The 24,987-nt window shown below is 42.9% G+C and overlaps 2 protein-coding genes across 2 annotated transcripts; both read right to left on the bottom strand.

The window, feature by feature from the left end:
* Positions 1-8,078: 8,078 nt before the first annotated feature.
* rhogd (ras homolog gene family, member Gd) lies at positions 8,079-10,561 on the bottom strand. Its single transcript, XM_085361896.1, has 2 exons — positions 10,511-10,561; positions 8,079-9,895 (listed from the first exon to the last, which is right to left on the bottom strand). Exon 2 carries the CDS (start codon positions 9,864-9,866, stop codon positions 9,291-9,293), a length of 576 nt encoding a protein of 191 aa, XP_085218022.1. The 5' UTR covers positions 9,867-9,895; positions 10,511-10,561; the 3' UTR covers positions 8,079-9,290.
* Positions 10,562-16,825: 6,264 nt separating this feature from the next.
* fhdc2 (FH2 domain containing 2) lies at positions 16,826-24,737 on the bottom strand. The gene is made up of 11 exons (XM_085361886.1): positions 24,273-24,737; positions 24,091-24,152; positions 21,716-21,818; positions 21,400-21,485; positions 21,084-21,184; positions 20,698-20,768; positions 20,405-20,512; positions 20,118-20,188; positions 19,129-19,246; positions 18,842-19,006; positions 16,826-18,745 (listed from the first exon to the last, which is right to left on the bottom strand). Exons 1-11 carry the CDS (start codon positions 24,735-24,737, stop codon positions 16,826-16,828), a joined length of 3,270 nt encoding a protein of 1,089 aa, XP_085218012.1.
* Positions 24,738-24,987: the final 250 nt, after the last annotated feature.

The raw sequence follows: 24,987 nt of genomic DNA, 5'->3' as shown, positions 1-24,987 counted from the left end.
TGAAGATTAGTCAGGAAAGCAGGGATTGCCTCAGGTCGGAGGCAAACCCAGGCCGCTGCATTTCGCCTTGCAGCATATGGTCACCTACTCAAACTGTGAGCTAAACTGGCACCTAGCAAAAAACATATATTGACACCATATTGGCAAAAGCATGTGCACAACTTATTGCATTCTAGGACTGCTTTTTCAGAGTGACTTTAGATTTGTAACAACAGTTTTGGTTTCAGTTTTGTGACCACCAAAACAATTCATTGCTGTTTGAAAGCTACATCAGTCACGCATGTCAGTGCTTAAAAACTGAATTCAAGTGTAAACAGTCTGGTGCTCATTTACGGTCTCAAGCTTCATTCAAGTGTATTTATGTGACATGGTTTTTATTGGCAGATGGATTTAACCCAGTTGAAATTAAACTGGAATCAATTTCTATTTTTTTTTTTTTATTTCTTTGCACTTTAGGGACTTCTTTTCTATTTCAGTCCTAATCCTCTTGAAAAAACGTTCAAGGCCAAAAGCTCTATTAGCTATATGATTTTAGCAGGTATTTGGCAGTGGCTTAAATGAAAACTCTCAAAGTATGAATCTGATTCTAATAACAAGGATAAAAATATCCATCAAACCATGTCTGGATCCGCTGGGTTTCCAAGTTGAAAATCAGGACAAGAGACAGCAGTAAATGTACACATTCTTCTGTGGAGCTATCAGAGAGAGAAAAAGAGACAGGGGCTGAGGGACACAGAACAAAGGAGGGAGAAGTTGGGAGAAACGTCTCCATGCTTACTTTGGAGGAGATGCTACCCATGGGAAAGTAGTATTTTTTGGTCAGAATTAGTTCTTGCTGGCTACATAATTGCAGCTTAAGCAGACACTAATGATAGTCACAGATGAAGCACTAACTGCTGTTTCTCAGCACAAAGAGCCTAAAATCAGACATTACTCTTTGTGAGGAAACAGCTTTTTAAACCAGCACATCATCTTTCATAAATCCAGCTTCCACATTTCATCAGCATCAGACCAGGAGGTTTATGTGTTGAGGGCCAAGTATAACAGTGTCTGCGTCAGTGGTGAAGTCCCTGTCCAGAAGAGGCTCAACTACAGAGGCTGACCTTTCAGTAACTCATAAACATCTCCGATACAAACATACATGCGCATGCACAGTTAGCCGGACAGTAAGCCCAATCCCCTTTCCCTCAAAAGAGACTAAAGACAATTGGATTAATGCTCAAACTGTTAAGCTTCACAGCTTATAGATCCTGAAAGTCCTGTAACAATGTCATCGTCAACAGCAACAAAACCACAACAGATATAAAAACAAATCAGTGGTACTGTCAGGGTCCTGGGACTGGGCGACCCAGGATCCCTGAGCAGTTATGTATTATATTATTATTATTATTATTATATGTATTTTGGTATTGCTGCTGCTCTCCTCCATGATTGTAGATGTGAGTGTGTGTGTTTATGTCTGTGGGGATGCTTGGAGGATGGAGCTCAGCCACCTGCAGGCCTGAGGGGTGTGGCCCTGCGGAAGGACTGGCCACACCCGAAGCCACACACCTGCCGCTGATCAGGGCTCGTCGGGGGAGCTACTTAGGAGAGTCTTGGAGCTCCCACCGACGCGGGATCATTGCTTGGGACTCCACGTTAGTTACCCAGTTTAGGTTTTGGTCGTGTAGTGTATGCCTGCCATTGTTCAGTGTCCTGACTGCTGCCGCTATTGTTTCCCGCAGGAGGAGCGTGGAAGGCTTAAGGAGCAGCGAGCACCGGGAGTGCAGACACGGGAGCAGAGAGCACTTGGAGGACACGACACGGGAGTCTGGGGAAAAACACGGGGATTTATTGTTGTTTGATATCACCCTCTGTAAATAAACGCACTGCTTGAACTTTGAGCTCCGCACCTGGGTCCTCCTTCCCCACATCCCCACGGTCTGCCAGCCAGACCGTGACAGGTAGATAGATAGATAGATAGATAGATGTGCATTTCAACAAGCAAAAGTCCATAGTAAAGAGTATGTCTGCTTGTAACCGCAGAAAAGGGAAAGAAAAGTGAGTTCAGATAGGATGAAAACGGGCTCCCTTCTCCTCTAGAAAGCATTTTCCACCTGGTTAAGTCACACAGTCTACCTTGATGTGAGCAGAACAGTGAAATCTGCTCCCGAAAGACGAGAGGAGTGAGATCAAAGCAACGCTGCAGGAGAGCAGCAACCAAAGCAGAACAGGACGCACATGGAGGCCACAGCACCACCAGCTCTCTCTTAATGGCTGAAATACATGTTGCAATGAAGCATAAGCAGCCCGCCAGACAAGAACAGTGTCTTGTTGCCGTAACTACGCCATGCACTGCGAGCTCAAGGGGATGAAGTTTGCAGAATTCAGAGCTGACAGCGTTTGGGTCCGGTTCAGTATATTGCTGTGACCTTTTGCTTGCTGACTGAATTGACAAGCTTGTGAAAAGGTCCTGCTCTCTTGCAGACAGATCATGTGGATAGCTAACAGTGATGCTCACCAGAAAGCATAAACAGAAGCATGGAAAGGACAAAAGGGAGAAAAAAAATGGAGGAATGTGGAAATATGCCTTGTTTAGACTTGAGTGCTCGGTTTCATGCTGTCTTGTCATCTTTGTGTTATGACAGCTCAGACAGAGCACAAAACCAAAGTTATAGCTGGTAATTGGATAGGGCAAAAGGCTCCCCGTGTGTGGTCAGTCACAAGAGCCATCCAATCTAAAGAAAGAAGCTCAATGATTTCGTTCACTTTCATCTAACCACAGCATGTCCGCAACAATTTTCCCTCTTTTTTTCCCTCCCCCCTTTTCTCGCCTCATCGGTCTAACCCTGCAGCGGTGTGAGCGTGCCACGGAAAAGTGTCGGCGTTGACTTGCTCTGGCACCTCTCCCCACTGTGGTGATACAGACATCAGTGAATGACAGCGTGTGAACAGCCTCTTGTGGATTTAGAGGGTTTGCACATCAACAATAGGCAGCCGCATTACACGGGACATGTAATCAGCACAGTTTTAACCTTGGCTTGTTTTTAGCGGAAGCCTCCCCAGAAGAGCAGTCTGAGCAAAAAAAAAAAAAAAAAAGTGAGGAGAGCACTTGAGGACTTTCTGTTCCCAGGCTGTTACTTTAGCAATTCACATGCAGTTAGTTCTCAACCTCTAAGCTGCAAACCAACATAATTAATACTTGAATAGACCTGGGTGTCTATTCTTTTCTTTCCTCTGTTCGTGCCTCTTTTTATGCTCTCAAAAGAGCTCAGCGCCTGCAGGCCTTCATTTAAGCTCGTTCTGAGTTGCGAGGAACACAGATTTAAAAAATAAATAAATAAAAATGAACTGCATGTTAAAAGAAATAGTTCAAATTTGCTGGAAAACATGCTTATTTGTTTTGTTGCTGACTGTTACCTGAGAATGTCAGTATCAGTGTCACATCTGTATGCTAAAAATAAAGTTTAGCCAAGAATAACGATTTAAAATGCTGGAAAACTGACACCACCTCAAAATCTCTTCGGCGTGTTATATACACTCACTGACCACTTTATTAACTGCTCCTTTATGCAAATATCTAATGAGCCAATTACATGGAAGCATCTCAGGGCATCTAGGCACATAGACAACCTGCTGAAATTTAAAATAAGAATCAAAATGAGGAAGTAAGGTGATTAAAGTGACTTTGAACATGGCATGGTTGTTCATGCCAGATGGGCAGAAACACTAACACCCCAATTTCTAGGCTTTATTGAGAATGACTTTAATAAGAGACAATATCCAGTAAGGGGCAGTTCTGGTTATGATGGAGGAAAATGGCCAGACTGCTACGAGCTGATAGGAAGGCAATAGCAGATGGCAAACAGCAGCAAAAGACCATACCAAAGGCCATTCCTGTCAACTAAGAACAAGAAACCAAGGCTACAGTTCACACAGGGTCACAGAAGACTGTTACCTGGTCTGGAGCAAGCAACATGAAAGCATGGATCCATCCTGCCTTGTATAAACAATTCATGCTGCTGGCGGAGTAATAGCTTGGAGGATATTCTATTAGTATGCTTTCCGCTCAACTGAATCTAATTTAAACACCGAGGCCTACCTGAGCATCATTATCTACCACTTCCACCCCTTTATGACTGCAGGGTACCTGTCTCATACCTGCTCAAAACAAGAACAACAGTCACCACAACTCAATCCAACAGAGCACCTCTGGGAATTGGTGGAACGGGAGATTCACATCGTGGATGTGCAGCTGACAAATCTGCACCAACTGCGTGATGTCATCATATCCAACCTTGTACCTAATAAAGTGGCCAGCGAATTTACATAGACGTCACTCATTCCTTTGCAGACTCTGGCATTTTTCATCTTCAGCTTTCGCCTCATAGCTGTTTCTATTTTTGTTTTGTGGTGTCATATTTAGCTGAGAGGGGATATCTAGGCTTTAGAAACGTAGTGAAACCACATGACAACAAACACATCTTACACGTGTGTTTATATGTGTGTGGTTGAGGTGGCTGAAGGTTATTGGAGAGGAGACTTCTGATGCTGCTCGCTTCATGCCTGAAATCTAAGCGTATGATGTTAAGTGGCTTAGTAAAATGGGACTGTACCTGAACTGAAAACACTTAAAATTTCCAGAAGAAAAACCCACAAAAATTGAATTTAACTGGGCCCCATTAATTCTGCAGTACCAGAGATTCAGAAGTGCTGATGAGTCAATTTTGTTACCCCTGATACTGTTCTTCATTTTGTGCTAAGATAACCAGCTGCTGGTTGTGTGTTATCCATCTTCTGCTGTCAACAATTATTCTAAAACTGACAGCGTTTCATTATGGTAGAAAAATTCAGGTTATCTTGCTCCTTCATTTCTCCCAGAAATCCCCCACTCGAGCAGTTTGTCCACAACCTCCAGTTTTCAGGTGTTATTTACTGTACAGCTGCCATCGTTCCATAACTGACACAGCACTCCTTCTCCTCCGCTCTGAGCCCTGTTTTGTTGCGAACACAGCCATCGGCCTTCACTCCCCTCTGTGTTCCTTTGCAATCTCATTCTGCCTCTCCTTCTGCTGGAACAGTTTGATTTGAATGCAGAACTGCAGCTTTCTCAGTCTCGCTGTAGCTGCAGGCTGTCTGTTAGATCAAGGCTTTTTGCTTTTTCATCTTTAGACAAGGAGAAGAGGAGGAATCTCCCAAGTTCCTTGACTGAATAGTGCTGCTCGGCCCTTTTGGCTTTAGTCAGAACATCATCAAACGGACAGTGTGAGGGAGGAAAGGAACAGGGGAGATTGAGGGCCGATAGACGGAGCTGAGATCAAGGTCCCGACGGGGGCCATCACTCCCACTCGCTACACACTGATGATTCACAGAGTGGATATCAGCTGGTTGGCTCACCCTCAGCTGCACATTTCTATCAAGCAGGCAGAGATGGAACAGAAAAATCTCACCTTCTGCTCCTGCGTTCAAACGGTTTTCTGACTGCGCAGCACGCAAAAAAGAAAACTACACTCACCTTATTTACAACAGACTGTAAACTGAATCTCCATTTAATAAAAACAGATTGGAAATATTCATATTAATTTTGGACTATTAAACAATAAAGCGTTATTTTCAACTGATTGGTGCATAGTGTGAATGAAGCTGGTGGTAAGAAACGACTCCCAGAATGCACTAGGGCAGCAAAATACGCGTCAGCTGTTTCTGAACTTCCATAACATTGTACACTATAACTTTTCAGCCAATTGCACTGCAGCTAGAGTCTCCAAACACATAGATCATAAATTCAACATTTTAAAATTTTGGTAGTGCTCATGTTTGCGTTCTTTTATTCACTTTCTCACTCAATGGTTAATCCAGCACACAAATTTGGGGCTTCACCCTGAAAAGTCGTGCCCACTGCAGCTAACTGTTAATAAGTCTGAAGCTTTGATTTCAAGGTCTTGATTTTTTTGACAACACAACTCAGATGTTTTTAATCCAGCTTTGAATAACTTTAAATTCCAGTGAATTTATCAGCAGTGAAGTCAGCTACCTCGTTTATATATAGAGAGCTGTGAGGAGGCTCAAATCAGTCCTTTTGCAGTCCACTCGGTTTACAGTGGATCACCATAACCCACCCATGTTTTTTTAATCTGCCTGCATGTTGCAGAAAGAAACATGCCCATCCTTCATCATCATATTTGCTCATTCATGGCCTCCAGGCATTATTTTTGCCTTTAAGGTTCATATTAACAGAGCACAACTTACACAAGCTGTAAACATACATTCAGCACAGTCTGCCTTGTAAAGCACTTGTAGACAGACCACAGAGGAAACGGGCTCTAAATGCTGCTGCAGTGATGCTGTAACAAGCCTTTGGTAGCGTTTAACACATCCGTCATTTGTCACATCCACCAACCATAAAGGTCAAAGGAATTTTTCAGAGTAAGGAGCGCACTGAATTCTTAAACCCCAGAAACTGATTGAACTTGTGTGTGTCGGCTAAGTTGAATGATGGCCTGGAAACCAGATGGTATAGACCATTAACTTCAAATGTACAGAAGAGGGGGGGGGGGGGGGGGGGGGGGGGGGGAGAGAGAGAGAGAGAAAAGAAAGAAAAAACTATCTTTGAAGACTAGTGCTCATTCTGGATAATAAGCAACTGAGCTGGAGGGCTGTGTCCATCTAGTGTTTGGACTCTGTAACTGTAACATTAACATGAAAGATAGCATTACAGTATGTGTGCTACAGGAACATAATGTGGTTTCCTGAGCTGTAAGCGTGTGTAAATGTGTTACTCTAGTTTGTTCTGCACTTCAGCACGACTTTCTTCTTGCATTACATCCCTCTAGCTGCAAAGATCTGCACTGACTGCATGCAATGCTACAGCAAAACAGCAAGGAACCAAATCAGAGGAAGACAGTCATGGGTCATGGGTTTAAGAAAAAAAAAATTAAATGGTTTAAACCACCGTTTTATTTGGCATAATTTAAAAATCATTTCACTGTTAGTTCATTTATACAAATATGCTTTTGTTATTTATAAAACAATTACAGATTTCTACAAATCAAGTTCCCAGTGTAAAAGCGTAGTACCACGCACACGGTAGCATACAGCTCCAGGACACAGACACAGAGCCCACAGGTGTATGTTCCACTTTAACAGCATCATCTAAGTGAATTTGGGACATGGAAAGAAAAAAAAAAACGAACTCACCACAGATGACAGTTTTTAACATAACGTGCACTTACATTCAACTCTCCACAAACCTATCTGGGAAATGTTCACACATCTTCTGGCAGATGTCAAACCGCATCACTGTTATCACAAAAACCTCTTGCTCGGTTTGCACTTCAGTTATTCTAGACTTTACACCGGCCACAATCTAGGCTGACTTATTATATACCCGCTCAAAGGTGTACATGAAAATAACTATAGTAAAAAAGGGTTTCTATATTTGCTGCCAGCTGTAAGCAAAAAATAAAAAATAAAAAGAGCAGCTAGTCATTACAAAAACTATTTTACAAAAACGTATAAAAATCTTCAGATGTGACAAAGCACGTTCCACCTACACACCTTTTTGCTAACCATATGTGCAAGTTCCGCTTGTGCCTTATTCCACCATGCAATGCAGGGAACCGCAATCTGTTAAGAAGTGTGGAACTCAAGAGCTTCGTTTCACAAATGCAAAGACTTGCTGCACAAGATGTCAGTTTAGCACCTGTGTCTTTAAAAAAAAAAGTCTGCAAGATGAGTGTATTTACTGGCAGGAAGTAAGGCAGAGGGCTTCTGAAAATTCACAAAAATAAAACTCTTGAGTTGGGTGGGACCTGTGCTTAAACATCTTGTGGCACTTTCAGAGCTACGATGAGAAGCTTTGGGTTTGACGAAGAAGACTGCTATTGTCTTTGATTTAGATAAGGCACCTAACCAAAAAAATAAAGGCTCCTTTCATATTGTACAAAAACTTCTATTACATGATTAAAAAGGGAGCCATCACGGTTCTTCTATGATGAAACCGAGACAATAGCGAATTACAAGTATATAGCCAATGTAAGCCAGTTAAAACATATTGCTTTACTGATTCAGTTAAGCGGTGTCATAATTGATGAATTTCAGTGGAAGACAATAATGAAACTGAAAAGAAATATGGAGTTCTGGTTTATCAAATTGAAATATTAACTACAACACACATACCTCTTACTGATCAAATAAACAGACTATTACAAAAACATTTACCTTTGGCCGTACTTGTAGGTTAAAAAAACATTTATGGAAAAAAAAATCATTTACAGAGTAAATTCACTATAATTAGACAAAATACAGCCTCCTTGACCACCACCCTATCAGAGAGAAATTCTTAGGCATGTTTTTAAATGGCACTCGGTGTGAGCTTCAACAGTTAATAAGTAGACAGAGAAGCTTCACGACAACCTGACTTCCTGACTGCGTAAGCTCCAAAACTCCTGTACCAGCATCAGTTAATGTGGCTGAGTCTTTATTACACCTGCTCCTCCATTACTGAAGAGGACAAATGGTGTGCTGCTTTTAATGGGTCTGGCTTATCTTCAAAGACCTACTGGTTCTTCCGTGTGGAGAAGTGAAAGAGCAGTGCGAGAGGCTGAAGGGGCAGCCTGCCAACAGCTCTAACACACCAGACTGAGCACAAGGGAATTGTAATAAGGGAATTTAACCTTTAATCTGTGCATTTGGTTTAAGGGCTACTGGCATTTCCCCAGGAGTCATCAAACCATGTCTGGGCTCAAACTGCTTGAAATTAAAACTTGTTCACCTTCTACTCGGCTGTTCATTACGTCTAAATAGTCAAAGTCAAAGCATCTTGATGGTAACCTTACTTGAGACTCATGAGATGCAACCTAGGTGAGAATTTGAGGTAGTCATTAGTTCTCCACCTGAACAAAGGCAGATCTCTTCTCTCCAGTCAAACAGGGTAGCTTGGTTGGTTTGTTGGTTTAGATGTTATTATGGCTTGTGACAACCATTATCAGCATTTTATAAGGCAAAGCAGAGAAGCTAAAAATGTAGAACAGATGTAAAATGAAACGTGTAAATATCAAAAGTTAAAATGCAAGAAAAATAGAGGAGAAACGGTCAGTCGCTCTCATTAAGGCATGGTCACTTTGGTGATGATGGCAACACGGCGAGATCCTCCTGGCGATGAAGAAGGAAGAAAGGAGTAACAGAGGAGCCAAAAACTGCCAGAGGTGATACGGAGACAGCCGATTGGTGACCTTTGTTCCTCAGCCTTCCCTTTGCATCTGTGGATCTCCACCATCCCCTCTCCACAGTCCAAATCTGGGAACCATTCATTACAAAAGCACACACTTTTCTTTTTTCTTTTTCGTGACTGGATACAACACTGCCCTCACAGCTTCAGAAAACACCTCCTTGACCCCATCCTGCAGCAGTGCAGAACACTCCATGTATTTAACAGCCCCAATCTGCTTGGCCAGGGCATTGCCCTGCTGCTGGGTTGTAGGGACCAGACCCTGCTCCTTTAACTTCTTCACCGTTTCTGCGTCACTTCTTAGGTCCTTCTTGGTGCCTACCAGCAGGATGGGCACATTTGGGCAGTGGTGAGACACCTCAGGGTGCCACTTGTGCCTGACATTGGCGTGTGAGGAGGGGCTGCCAATGGAAAAGCATATAATGAACACATTGGTTTGGGGATAGGACAGAGTGCGCAAGCGGTCATACTCCTCTTGGCCTGCCGTGTCCCACAGATTGAGGCTGACAGTGCGGCCATCCACACTCATCTGAGCGCTGTAGTTGTCAAACACTGTGGGAATGTACTCTTCAGGAAAGGCATTGGTTGTATAAGAGATGAGCAGGCAGGTTTTACCCACTGCCCCGTCACCCACCACCACACACTTTATGGTCTGCATCCTGCCTACGACCACTGGGGCTGCAGCACCTGGCAACAGGGGGGGAAAAACACCTGAATAACTGCTAACAGCAACATATACACATACTGTGTAGTGATAAACATGCAATTTCATTCCCTGCATGATCGTTAACCGGTGAAAGGATCATAACACAAGATATCCGTTTTATTAGCAGTACAGCTTTTCACCCAGTTAGCAACTGAGCTAACTGTCCCCGTCGTTAACTAATCGACGTAGCGTTCATCACCGTTACATAGGTACGGTCCAATTCCAGATGCTCCCTAATTAACAAACTTTATAAAAGTTGTTGTCCAGGAGAGGCCGGGGTGTGAATGGAAAACAAGAGGCATTTTTTACCGGTTGTTTACACTTTACTGCTGTTCACTTTTAATACTAGGCGTTCCCCTAGCATATAGCTACTCTCTTACTAGCATCGAGCTAAGGAACTAGCGAATTTGGTGGCTAGCGAGCTAGCTAGTTAGCAAACAAGCTGAAACTTGATTTACAAGTCACTTTCTCAAAAAGATATGTTTAGGACCAGTTATTGCCCCACCAGCTTCTCAAAATTCCTGCTCAATTTTTGTATATACTTCAGAAGTAGTTTCGGGCTGTACGAAAGAAATATAACGGTTTTCATGACTTACCGCCACTTGGCTTTCGATCTCTTTTTGCCTGGTATAGTCAATCACAGCCGCATCCGGGGAGCTGTCTGTCACGTAAAAACCGACGTAGGGAAGTAATGCAAGCTGGTAATTGTAGTTCTATTTTGAGTCAGTCGTTTGCATAACACTAGATGGCGGTGTAAAGCTATTGTCATGACGTTGCACTCATGTAGCCGAAAAATATGCGGAGCCAAAGAGAAAAGTAAGAACAAGACGAGGTGAGTTGTACACTCACATTAACCAAGTCACTTTTTACTTAAATTGTGTATTTTTAGGACACTTTTCTAACAGTTTTATTTGACTACATTACCAATATTTGACATAGTAACTAAATGCTAAGTCAACTTTTCAAGTGCTAAACTATCCCTCCTTTAAAATATGCTGTAGTATATCTCATTAATGCAATAATAATAATAATAATAATAATAATAATAATAATAACAATAATAATAATAATAATAATTAAAAACCTAAATGGAAACATAAGTGCTTAATGTGGTCTGTTTATTCTAGTTAATATTCACATTAGAGAACCTATTTCTTAAAATGTGTCTATTTAATATTCCATCCATCTGTTTTCTTCTCCTTATCAAATTCAGGCTTGTGGAAGGGGGGCTGGAGCCTATCCCACAGGGGAAGCAGCAGTGTTCACATATTTAACTTAATGCAGGATCAGCCTCAGGATGTTTGTGACATCTATGTAAGCATACAGAAGTTAAGCCAATGTGGGACAGAGAGTAGAAGGGGTTAAATTGCTATACACAGGGATGCATTGGCATTGTGGCTATAAATTGTAGAATGTAGCTGGCATAATACACAAAGAACAGTAAATCGCAAAGATGCACAGCAATATGATTGTATATGTAATGTGGCTCAGTGATAGGAAGGAATCAAATTATTGTGATTATGTTGTTCACGCTTTAGTCAAACATTTTCTTAGTCCTCCTGGAGAGGAACGGTTACCAATGCTTTCCTCTCATCGTGGGGAATTATGGAATTCGTTACCGGGCTTCTTCACTGCCCATTTTTTTATTCCGCTCTCAAGACCAGCCTCTTCTTTTTGACTTTCAACACAGTTTGAGATGTTTATTTTTTATGTTATTGTTTTATACATTTTGAATTTTATCTTGTATTGCATCGATGCTTTTATTTGTTAATAAATTGCATTAACACAAAAGAAAATACAAAATACATATATGTGCTTATAAACTGTAGAATTTAGCTGGTTTGATCCACAAAGAACTGTAAACCTCAGAAACATATGATGGTATAGGAAAATGTACCCCAAGGGTTAAAGGCTAATCCAAGGAATCAAATAATTTGCTTGTGAATCAGTTTATTCTGGTAATGAAATGCACAGAATTACAACATGGCTATTTAATTTTAATAAATACTTCTCTGTTGGAGCTTCTGCTCCATGACCCTGTATTTGTCAGAGTAGAGACGTCAGTTGGGCCAAGGATGATTTTTAAGTTCCTCCAGGGTTAGGCGGTCTTTATGGATCTGGTTCAGAGAACCTGACAGAAAATCCTTGCAGTCTTTACAGAAATAAAATAGAGGTGTCACATTTTTGTGTTCCTGTAAATTTACATGTGGATGATCGATACAGACAAAGGCAAAGATAACACAGAAAACACTTCAAACACAAATTGAGGTTGGGGAATCAACATCCAGCTTACTGTCTGAAATGTCGCTACGTGTCCTAGATTTCGATTTGGTGGAGGTGTCTGGGAGGATGTAGTGCAACAGCTTATCCATCACAGTGCCTAGCTGCAAAACTGTGATGCAGTCTGCTGTATTCGCGTTGGATTCATACAAGTCCAGAGTTATCTCTGAAATCCAGAGAAATATTAATAATGGTGAGGAATTCACATGGACACAAGATGCATGGACAGTCCAGAACATTTGAACACTGGGACTGATAACCTACCACTTCTTCGAGTGACTGCTTCTGGAGTAAAAGTGGCTCCACAGCCAAAATCAATGTATTTCACTTGTCGATACATTGAAAGATCAGCTGATACTTCAATCACAATGTTGTTTGCCTTAATGTCCCAATGAAATACACCCCTGGAATGCATCTCAATAGCTGCATCTACCAGCTTTCTCATTATATTCTGACAAAGAAAAGAAAGGTATGTTCAAGCCACAAGCTTTGCATTATCCATGAAAGATTGCTATATATATTATCTCACAAAAGTTAGTAGACCCCTCACATTTTTGTAAATATTATTTTTTTTTTTTATTCTATCTTTTCATGGGACAACATTGAAGATTTGGCACTTTGATACAATGTAAAGTAGTCAGTGTAGAGCTTGTATAACAGTGTAAATTTGCTGTCACCTCAACATAACTCAACATACAGCCATTAACGTCTGAACCGCTGGCAACAAAAGTGAGTACCCCCTAGATGAAAATGTCCAAATTGTGCCCGAAGTGTTAATATTTTGCGTGGCAACCATTATTTTCCAACACTGCCATAACTCTGTTGGACATGGAGTTCTCTAGAGCTTCACAGGGTGCCACTAGGCTTCTCGTCCACTCTGATGATGACATCAGGGAGCCGGTGGATGTAAGAGACCTTGCGCTCCTCCACCTTCCATTTGCCCTACAGATGCTCAATAGGATTTAAGTCTGGAAACATGGTTGGCCAGTCAAGTACCTTTACCCTCAGTTTATTTAGCAAGGCACTGGTCTTTTTGGGAGTGTTTTGGGGTTGTTATCATGTTGGAGTACTGCCCTGTGGCCCAGTATCTGAAGGGGTGTTCTCACTTTTGTTGCAAGTGGTTTAGACATTAATGGCCGTACATTGAGTTATTTAAAGGGGACACCAAATTTACACTGTTTTACAAGCTGTACACTGTTTATATTTTATGAAAGTGTCATATCTGCAATGTTGTCCCATGAAAAGATAGAACAAAATACTTACCAAAATGTGAGGGGTGTATTCACTTTTGTGAGATTCTGTATTTCCTTCCTACCACTCACTTACCTTAACCTCACTCTCATGCAGAAACCTGTTTCTGCATTGCAGATACACATCCAAATCGATGGTTTTTTTCTGTCTTTCAAAGACCATAATAAGTTCGTTTACTGAGTCTAACCACTCCAGTAGTACTGGGGTAACATTGCTGCTTGTATTCTGTGGTCCTGCCCCAACTTTCATCAGCAATGCCACTTCCACGGGAACTTTGGTCATTTTACCATTAAGAAGCTTTAGAACCAGAGAAAATTTAGGTCAGTGTTCAAACAATGAATAATATGCGCCATGTGTTCAGGCAGGACATTTTCTTGACATGCTGTGAAATATTCGTGTTTCTCAACACAAACTTTCCAAAACAAAAAGCAAAAGTGTCAAGAGAAAGGACAAACATCACTTACCATTGGTAGGCGGTCGACACGATTCTGAAAAACATGTTTTATAACAACCTGCATTACAGAGAAAATGTGGTTTAGAAAAAGCACACAGTGCACAGGATTTACTAGAAGAACTGTGAGCTACACATATAACAAGTCATACTCGGACATTGTCTTCTTTGTGTTTTCCAAAGTAGACAGTCCCGTAACCTCCTCCACCCAGCAGATCCAGCTCTTCATATTTTGATCCAAAGTCCTCTACAGAGACACAAAACAGACATGGGGGTCTTGATTATTGCATGGAAAACAGCCAACATTGGCTTAGCTTATCTACACATTTATACAGGCTTTGTTAGAATGTCCTTACTAATTATCAGATGAATACCAGCTAAGCTTGGAGATTTTCTGAGGAAAACAGCCCTTTTACTAGCTGGAAAGGGGCTCTGTCATTGCATATAGGATTTCAACATATTCTTACCTAGCCTATGACTGTTGTATGTGCTGGGTAAGGGGACATCAGTCTTGTAAATGGAGCGGCTGGACTCCTCCCTTGAGCTAGATGTTTTGCTCTTTTCATTGAGTGGCTCCTCAGTTTCATTGTGGCTAGATTTATGTTTGCCACTCTTCTTTGTGAAAGCAGCTGCAAAAACGAAAAGCAATTAGACCTCTGAACTCTACACAGGGGCTCAGAGCTGATCAATAACAATAAAACAAAAGTAAATATCTCTGAATGTCTTACTTACACTTGTCCTCAGCGCAGTCTTTCCTCGTGCTGCTTATGAATTGTCCATCTGGCTTCCTGTCTTCTGTTCTAAAGAACCAGGGCTCAGTGTGGCCTTCTGTGGTTTGAAAAAAATATCAGTTTGTTAATGTGATGTTGATGTTAATGTAAACCAAAAAAATCAAGCAGGTAGACTTATCCCACCTAGATTATTACCACCACTCACAGCACGTGGAGCAGTAACAGTTGGCCAAGATTTAAAAGACATTTTGACATTTCTTCAGATATTTTCTCTTTGCAGTAAACTCACTGTTGACATTTTGGCTTTTGCAAGTTGTCTAGTTGGAACTATGATATACCCTCTTTAAATAATGCTGTGATGACACCATAGAAATCTAAACTTCTAATTTATGCTAATCCTGTCTCCGTGGCTACAGAATATCAAGTCAAATATTTCACTGTCTTGTGTCACCTTGTTATTTTTGGTTTCTTTTGATTCCATATGTCAGATTTTTTTTTATTTTATCCTGATGTATTTTTATTTCTATGTTCAGCACTTTGGCCAGTGATTGATGTTTTCTAAAGTGTTTTTATAAAGAAAGTTGGTTGGCAAATGATTAAAGAGCAGGTTTGTGTAACTACACCCAGGAGAAGTAGCAAGTCTGGGACAGAACATAGAGGCAAACAATGATTCACTTTCACATTATCACTCTTGACCAAACTTTTCCAATATAGGCCTCTCATTCTAAAAATAGACCCGAAAATATGCCCATATTGCACTTTCAATCAGTCTAACTGCAAATGAGGAAGGCTGTTCCTGCATTTGCCCATTTAAAGAGAGGTCTGCAGACTTAAATTTCTCTGCATACAAACAGACCATAAAAGACCCTGTCGTGTATCTTTTGGACCTCATCCTCTTTGATGAGCAGCAGTCTTTAAGCTCATATATCACATATTCACCTTCAGACAAGTCATTATTCCCACTAATCCAGTGCATTCAGATCACTGCAGAAAGAAGCTAAAAAGAGGGATCACTTTAGACTGCTCCGTCTTACACCCCTGGAGATCTGCTGTTGATGTCACCACTTATACACTGTGGCAGGTTAAAAGGCCAGCGGTGACCAACAACCGGACACTCGAGAACACAAAGAGGCACCAGTTTATTGCCTTTCCCAAGAGGTTCTGGCGTCACCGAAGCCTATAAAGGGAGAATTCCCACTGGGACCCCTACACCCACAGTCACCCTCCACCCCACCCCCTGCACCCCACTATTCTGCCAGGAGATTCCCCGGGACGTCTGCAGCATTTCCATGACTACAACCACTGACAGGAATGGGGGTGACTGTGTCAAGAGATGTAGCAAGAGGGAGAGAAAAATGGAGGGGTGACAAGAAGACAGCAAGAGCTGCAGCTGAAAGCAAATACATACTGAACAGACACAATATATTTATAATTTAAAATAAAGAATATATACTGACAAGCACATTTCTCAGACAATAACAGTTTCACATCGCTATCTTTATTTCTCTTCTGTTGTTTACAAAACCATATAATACAGCGAATAACAACCACTGCTATTCAATAAACTTACTCTTTTGATATAAAATAAGCAAAATAATAATAACAATCCCCCAACAGCCTCTTCTTCAGTTTATAAAGTGCATCATAATGATGAGGCCTCACCACAACAGGATGAATAGTTCAATATTGTACCGAGTTCGGTTAGGACTGTAAGACAGCCATGTTTGAGAACACCATGATCACTTAACAGAGAGGTCACAGTATTCACATTTGGACGCATTCCTAAAAAAGAAAAAGAAAAAAAAGTGTTTTGTTCCATACAAGAGACTGAAACGGTTTGCCAGATTACACTTCTGGCAGCACACTTGTACATACAAGGCACAGAGTAGTGTTGCATTTTATTACTGTGACTTAAGTATCAACCTGTTCTACAACTGGAGACAGAGTTTTCTTGTCCTATTGCCTGCAAAGGACACAAATGGGTGTAAATCGAGGTAGACTGTAGAAAATCCCCTATCCTGTGAAACAAGAGATGAAGTATCCCCGATGCTCCCACCTCACGGTCCTATTGCACATGTAGAAACCGAGCACTCAGACTACACATGCATGTCACACAAATCTATTTTTAATGAGCTCAAACAAACAATCACAAAACTGTAAAGGCAGGAGAAGTTTGAGGAGGCACTTATTCATGTCCATCACCTCCACAGGGGCTGAGCAGCAGGAGCGGTGGAGGTGGCAGACCCTCGGGGCATTTTGGGCCCAGGTATCCTTGAAGCTGTTGGGATTTTAGAACTAGCAGGAGTGGGGCTTGTGCTTGTCGTCTTGGCAGTTTTATTTCGAGCTGCCGATATGACAGCCGTACATATGGTCTTGGCTGTGGCCGAGGATGGGCTGTGGGCAGTGCTAGGCTGACAGGGAACCTGAGACTCTGAGTTTGGGGCGAGGCGTTTGGAAACGCGGAGAGGAGTGCCTCTGATGAAAGGTGGCTGGGTGCTGCCAGAGCCTTTCTCTGGCACAGATCTGTTTGAAGTCCTGCGGGCCAGGGTGGGCTTCCCCGGAGCCTGCGCCTCACTTACAGTTCTCTCCCGTGTGCTGTTACTTCGCTTCACCTCAGCCGCTCGAGAAATAGGAGATGAACGCATAGACAGACTACGAGGAGTAGCAAGGCGGGTAGGAGTTGATGAGTTTGTAGGGGGTGGGTTTCCACATGAAGAATCTGTTTTAGAGCGTACCCTGGGAATGCCCGTGCTACTGGAAGGGCCTGTACGTGACACAAGTCCCCTCTTGGCTCCTATCCCACTGCGTACAGGGACCTTCATGGTTCGAGCCTCTTCCTTTGATGTCAGAGACGCTGGGGTCGACCCCTCTCGAAGGTCAACCTCCCTTTCTTTCCTCCACTTGGAGCAAAGGCTCGGTGTTGGTCGTGGGAGTGGGGAGCCTGGGGGTGACAAGGCGTCATAGGATCTAAGGCCTTTCACCAGAGTGTGGCACTCCAGCGTTTCACCGACACGAGAATATGACCTCCCCGTCTCCCTCTCGGTACTTGGCAACTCAGGATCCTCCTCTGGCTGTGACTGGCTGAACTCCGGCAGACTGGAGGGCATCCAAGTCTCCTCCGCAGGTGTGGACACCACATCTGTGTCTGTCCGGTTTGTTAAAACTCCATCAGGCAAACACGTCGCAGCACTTGGTTCAATAGAGGGTGTGTCTCTCGTCTGTGGCTGCGACTGCTCCTCCACTGGAGCGCTGACAGATGACTGCAGTTTGGTCTCAGATCTGGAGTACCTAATGAGCCCAGTACTGTTGTCACTACAAGACTGTATTCCACTTGTATGAACAGATGGTTGTAATTCCTCATTGACACAAGAGCTGTTGGATTTTGAGTGAATAGGATGATTACTGGGCATTACTGGCAGGCCAAAATTCTGCCTGTAAGTGGAAGTTCTGCTTTTAACACACTGGGTTGGTTTGCTATGAATAGAAGCAGAGTCTGTATAGGAACAGTTAACTAAAGCCATGTTTTCATGTGAAAAATCCACTTCTTTTTCAGTTCCCGTTAACTTGGATTGGTTTTGCCTCAGATAAGAAATACTCTCAGGTCCATGTTGTTTCACAACAAAGCCACTTTCATGCTGAGAATGACTAAATGTTGCTGCTTCAGTGTTTAATTTTGTTTCTTGGCTGTGCCGAGCCGTGCTCCCTCGGCTCAGGACGGGTCCTTGGTCAATGGGGGAACACATGCCATCAGTCTCTGGAGAGCTGCAGAGAACAGCAGAGGTCTCGTGGTCAGAGGAGCTGTTTGAGTGATAACTGGTTGATGTCGGGCTGCTGCCCAGCTCAGGGAAGGGTGAGTTGTGGAGATGGCTATCGTTGTGAGAGTGTTGGAGGTATCTGCGGGAATCAGAGCTTCTAAGACTACGACGGCTCCAAGTGTAGCTTAGATTCCTCTCTAGGAGTTTTTCCAGCTCATCCTGGCTCTCCTGACTGGGAGGCTCTCTGGCGAGGCTCAGGCTCAGGTCTAACCCAGTGCAAACTGCCAGAGAGCGACGCTTTTCTGCCATCTCACGTTGGCGTTCCAGACGTTTCTGTTCTTTCAATTCACGTTCTGCATTTTCCTATGGAAAAATGAGAGAGAAAGGATAGTTGCTCACTCATCTTTAGCATACAGTTAAAGGTTCTATGATACAATTTTCCTATCGACAGCTTCTAACCTGGACTGCTCTTTGGAAGCGGTGGCAAAACAAATGAAAGACCCTGCAAGCCTCCTCCAATTTAAAAGTGCTGTCATCTTCACAGAAAAACTCCACCAGAGCCTGACTCGACATCTTCATACCCTCCACCTCGTCCTCTGCCTCCTTCAGACGCTCTTCAGCCACCTGTAGATACATTTTACATGAACATATTCATTACCCCTTCAATTAAAGCCCCAAAACTTGAACTTGAGATAACCTGCCTCAAGTTGGAGACAGTCCATTTAAAAATCTAATTTTTTGCACACCTCCAGGAAAGGCTGCGTCTGCTTCTGAATCTCTGCCTCAGTCTGTATATTTGCCTTGAGGGCCGCAACTCTGCTTTTTAACTTGGCCAAGTCATCAAGCACAGACTCTTCACAAAACCTGCAAAAGGAGGAGAGGACAAATACATACATGCAATCATTTTGTGAACTGAACAGAAACAGGTGGATAAACTGTATGTCTCAACAAAGGGTGAATAATTAAAGACTGGAAATAAATGATTGCACATGATCGAAAGTGTCTAGGAATTTGTCATAAAGAAGACCTATTATGCTTTCCACCTTCTCGTCATATATCCCCTTACAATGATGCATGCTCATAATAAACATGCCCAAAACTTCATATACAGAGGTCAGAATCTGGTAATTCCTGTTATCTTGGAGTTCAGGCTGCAGACTGCTTGGAAATACTTAGACATTTTCTATACCTCTTCCCTCTATATGGTCACCCCAGCTGCCCAGCTACCCACTGTTCAAACTTTCAGTTTTTCAGGGGTAGCCAACCAGAAGAGCCTTAGCTTAAAGTGATGGGGAAGAGAGCTAAAACGGCTCATTTCATGATGGCGTGTGAACTCCATCAAAGCCTAGCATAAGATAAGTAAGGATATTATAAGCTGAGAGTCATGTTAAACTACTCTAACCAGCAGGAATTAAAATCTGCAAATGAGCAAAACATGTCCCCTTTAAATATTCTAGCAAGAATGCAGGAGCAAGGGTGCAGGAATTGAGAGTCTCAGAGAGATAGTCATCTCTTAGCACCCAGCTGTAGTCACCAATCGAAATGAGAAAATGGTCAAAATGTCCAGCAGCTTAAGTAGTGGCCATCATACCCCACTGTCAATCATGCATCTTTTGCTGACAGCTGGGTGTTTTGTTGTTTCAGTAGAGTGTTTGAGGTATTATTGTCATTAACAATGATCATGCAGACTAAATAACAGTAGGATATAGATTTGGGGGGAAAAAAAAAGACTGACCTGGAGGCGGAGCCAACATGACCTAGTTGGCTGGGAAATGACAGTAAACTCTGGTCTTTTTTCACAGCTTCCTGTGGAGACAAACACATGATTAATCATCCATTGTTTCAAAGGAAGCAAAACATCATTTACCAATGGTGAGAAAAATCTGACGCTCTGCAAAGCAATCTGGTTTGAGGGCCTTGAACTACTTTTTTTTTTTTTTTTTTTTTTGAACCAACACCAACTGTATTTCTTCAACTGAAAATAGGTACTATATTTCACGGCATCTACATTTCAGATCTTACCATAGCAACAAAATGCAGCAAATTCATGCCTGGCTTGTTGGCTTTGGTGTCAGCCAGCTTCAGCAGCGATGAAATTCGAAAACCAGCAGCATTTCCTGAATATCCACCCTGAGAAGACACGCACAAGGTCAAAACAAAACACACGCACAACACGTGACAGCTTTAAACAAACAACGATTCAAAACCCAGGTGCGCAGTCTGAACGGCGCCTCTGAACACAAACCCAGACCACTAGCGTTTGGGTAACTGTAAACAGATTAAAAGAATCGAAAGGGAAATAAAGAAGCACTCACTGCATTCATATAGTTCCCCGCTTTGAGGACCAGACGAAGGATGGAGTGTAATTCTGGGCAGCTCAGCAGTTCTAGGAGCATAAAAGACAGATTTAATACTGTGCCTCATGGTTGAAGGAGTGTGAATGAAGCGGACATGAAGGGCATGAAATAAGTCAGCAACTTTGTTCTGACACTTAAATTGACTATTGCACTACACCTTTATTTTAAAAAGTTGCTAGCAGCAGGTTACTCCTAAATCTTTAAAGTATTTAGCATCCAGAATAAGTCATCTCATTTGCATCCTGACTCCTAGGATTTCTGCAAATACAAGCATTTAAAAAAGGGCAACAGGGTTCCCAGATCTTTATAGTGGCGGAGTACACAACTCCCTGCTGTTACTTTACCTCGGGCTGCTTCCCTCAGACATCTGGCTGCCACACACAGAGAGGTCACAGCAGGGTCAAACTCTTGCTGCAGGATCATGGCATCCAGACGAAGGCGAAAACTGGTGAAGGAGGGAAAAACGGGGGAACAGATTGATCAGTGGAGAGTGGTGATTGATGACAGGGACATCAGGCACTGCACTGGTTAAATAAGCAGTCGAGCATCAGTGAAAATCAATTTGAAAATAGGAGTTAGGTTCTTTTGGAATACTTTTTTGGGTAAAAAACAAACAAACAAAACAAAACCCCAAAAACTGGGGGTTGATAAAGAGCGTACCTGGGGACTTCCACCAAAAGCAGCATGAAAAGATCAGGCTCTCCAAGCCAGCTCCGGTCCCCGCTGAACTTCTTAAGGCGAGACTCCTGACGGAGAATAGAGGCTGGGTAAAGCTGCCAACATCCCATTAACAGTCAATTCCACTATCTCCTAGTGTGGTACTTCTCTAAGAAACACAGACCACATCACATGCAACATGGTGTAATGGCTAACTCTTGATCATTCTAAGCAGAGCCAGATGGTGAGTTAGAGGAGGGCGGGAGGAGAGGAAGAAGCTTGTCACTGTTGCGTTTGTATGCCAGAAAAGGCGCTTTACCTCCTCATTGTCAGGCAGCAATTTACAGAGCTCTGTGAGCTTCTCCGCTCCGTAACGGCCTCCGGCGCCCTGCCTGATATCCTCAACTATCTCCTTAGCCGGCCTGCGGAAACACAACAGACACAATTCAGCATGACGTAATTTGCCAAGCAATACTCTTTTCAAGTCAAGGTACAGCTACCCAAAAGAAATGAGTACAATCAGCTCCGGTTTTGCAATGATCGCACAATAAAAGAGGCTTATCCTGTTCTTATCAGTCCGAGTGTCACGGAGGGAGGGTCAGTTGACGCCACACTGGCGATGCAAAGTAGCATATCCACTGGGCAAATAAAATGCAGACATGCACAGACGACGGCTGAAGGACAACGGGGTGAAAGAGCAGACACTGAGATGACTGGGTGTTTGATCTCTGTATTCCTTTCTGCAAGTGACACATCTGTCCTCCATTTCAGCAGTTTTCCCATTAGCCTCTCCCCAATTCCCACTACAGCACATCACAGGCACTAAAACTACAGTTTGCAGCCTTTATCCTCAAACAAACTCATCTCATTCATGGCTCAGCTGTCACATCCGAATCTTATTGTCTAACACCAACGGATAAAGATCAACCTACGAAAACATGTAAAAGCAGTGCATGAGGGGGAAAAAAGAAAAAAAAAAAAAGGGACATCTATTTCTAAACAGAAAGAGCTTTTGTTAATTGCTCCAACAAAACCCATTGAAAAACCAAACAATCTAAATAAAAGGAGGAAATAATATTGAAGGGGGGCTACTAAGACACTGATAATACAAAGACTTGATTTTGTCTACACTCCACCCACATTTGAGCAGTAGCTCTGTCTGTCTTCAGACAGAGGGCAAATAAACTTCCAACTAGTCAGATGTTTGTGTACAGAAGAAGCTCTTTTCACATAATGGCTTCCCCTACATGTCTCAACAGATCTAGTTTAGAAAAGAAAAGGTTTTCAATTGAGTCTCTTGGAGGCATGACAATCCCTAAACTTGGCACGTCGTACTCCTGAAGTTTAAAGTACACGTAGTTCTGCTAAGTAGATATCGTTTGTTAGTTTCATTCCATTTCAGATGTTAAACTGTATGCAAATGTATATACATGACTATGAAACCTCTCGTTCACTGCAAGAAGTGCAGCTTTGTTTGAGCCAAGCAAACATGCTAATCGGGCTTTTAGATGAATATGACAAGCCACCAGTGGGGTCTCTCTCTGCAGGGGGGGGGGGGGGGGGGTAGCTTTAAGATTAGACACTCTTTAAGGGCACCAGCAGGTGCCGACAGGCTAAAGCCAGCTGCTTGTTTACCACCCTCCTTCAAGATCCAAGCCAGTTGTTCAGGGTACACCACCTCCTCCTCCCTGACACCAGACATCCTCTCTCCTGACGAAGCTTCGCACTTTAACACGGACACCTGTCCACCTTTGACATATGGCCACTCTCTCCAGTTTAACTCAAGTCAAATACTGCTCCCTTGGGCACTGCTGTATGCATCCCACTTCAAACGGCCTCCAGTACTGGTGGCGGTTTGATGAAATGCAGAGAAAAGGCCTAGCTGTTGGCACTGCAACTAAAAACATTATCCATGCAATACAATTTACTTCCTCAGCTACTGTTTAACCTCTGAGATGTCAACACACGTAAGAAAAATCACCATATGCTTTGAACTAAAATGGGCAAGGACTTCTCCAGCCGACAGCCCAAAGCACAAAGAATATCAAGTACATAAAGTGATATGAAACAGGAAATAAATTACAGTACCCCCACAACTTATATAAGGTGGGACAGCCAACAATCTTAGGTGCCTCTGTGATGTAAAATTGGTTGGTTCATTGACAAGAATATTAGGCAGTCTGCCAGAAGTTATTCTTAGGCCCTTATCTCTTTTATGATGCACAAGAAAATCTCCAAACTTAGATCCTTTTTGCCCTTAGCTGCTGTAAACAGGTTGATTCCTGCATCAGGCAGAGCTCTCATCACATCTGCTTAAACTGATAAGTGGCAATTAGGAGATATGAACAGATTACTGCTGTACTTGTTAAACCACTCTGACTGCCTGATAACTTCTACTTTGCTTTTAAAATTATTACTTTGAAAAAGGCCAAATTAATCCCTTATGTAAAACGGTCTGCCTATTGAGATTAGACTGGCTACATCATTAGAGTCCCTTGAACCTCTTCTTAAAAAGGCCTTTATGAATGTTTGCTCTGTAGCTGATTTCTATGCTCCTTATCTTCTTTCCTTCTGACCCGTTTTGTTTTATTTATGATATGTGCTTCTTTAATGAGGTTTTTTTTTCCTATGACCTCTTTGTTCTTTCTGTGAACCAACTGAAACATTTCAACAGTAAGAATTTCTTAGGCTTACATCTTGAACTGACGTAGAAATATTCCAATGTTCATACTGCGTTTGGAGTCCAATAAGGAGATCTGTTTAGAAAAAAAAAGAAAAAAGAAAGAGGACAAAAAGCAAAGGACACATTGTGAGAGCAAGAAAAACAAACGAGCCCAATATTTTTTAAAACAGTCTCACCATCTACATGATCTTACCTCCTCTGAGCTATCCTGAGGGGATCTGCAGTGCAGCAGTGAAGAGCGCCGTCTCAGGGTGCTGGTTCGGTCCCGAGGCTTACTGTCCTTCTGACCAAACAGCTCATCCAGGGAATGGAGGTCTATGGGGAACTCATCTTCATCTGGGGCCGCCCCACTCCACACGCTCTTTCTCCCCTCCACCTTCTCTTTGGGGATGCGCTCCCAGTTCAGCTTCCTCAGCCGGCTCCGACGAGCGCTATCCGCCCGGCTTAAAGGTGAGGAGGAGGAAGAGGTGGAAGCCGTGGGGGGAGGCGGGGGAGGAGGCGGCGGCGGTGGTGGTGGAGGTGCTAGAGGAGGCGGTCGAGGAGCGACCAGCGCCGCGCGCGGCTCCATGGTCGTCACTTCCGCAGCGGCAGGAAGGGCAGGCTGTGTTCCATGAAAGGCACGAGATTCCTTGATGGCCACACTCAGGTTGATGTGCATAGAGGCAGCCGGGCTGTTTGAGGGAGGGTCAGTCTGCCTTTCTTCCAGTGATCTCTTGTCCAAAGGTCAGGCAATAACCCCAGTCTAGGAAACAAAGCGGCAACAACAACAACAAAAAAAATCTTATCTCAGACATTATTGAAAGCAGAAACAGTCGGTGTAGAGTTTTGCAACTGAAAACCAGTCAGTCAGCTTCCAACTAGGCCAGTGAGCTCCCATGACTTCAGCCTTACAACTGGTACAAGCTAAA

This window comes from Diplotaxodon limnothrissa, linkage group LG2 (genome assembly GCF_057381915.1).
Source record: "Diplotaxodon limnothrissa isolate DT_005_m linkage group LG2, D_limnothrissa_male_GT1.1, whole genome shotgun sequence".
NCBI classification, from domain to species: Eukaryota; Metazoa; Chordata; class Actinopteri; order Cichliformes; family Cichlidae; genus Diplotaxodon; species Diplotaxodon limnothrissa.
Note: the sequence above shows the minus strand (reverse complement) of the source record. Positions and strands in the feature narration are given on the sequence as shown.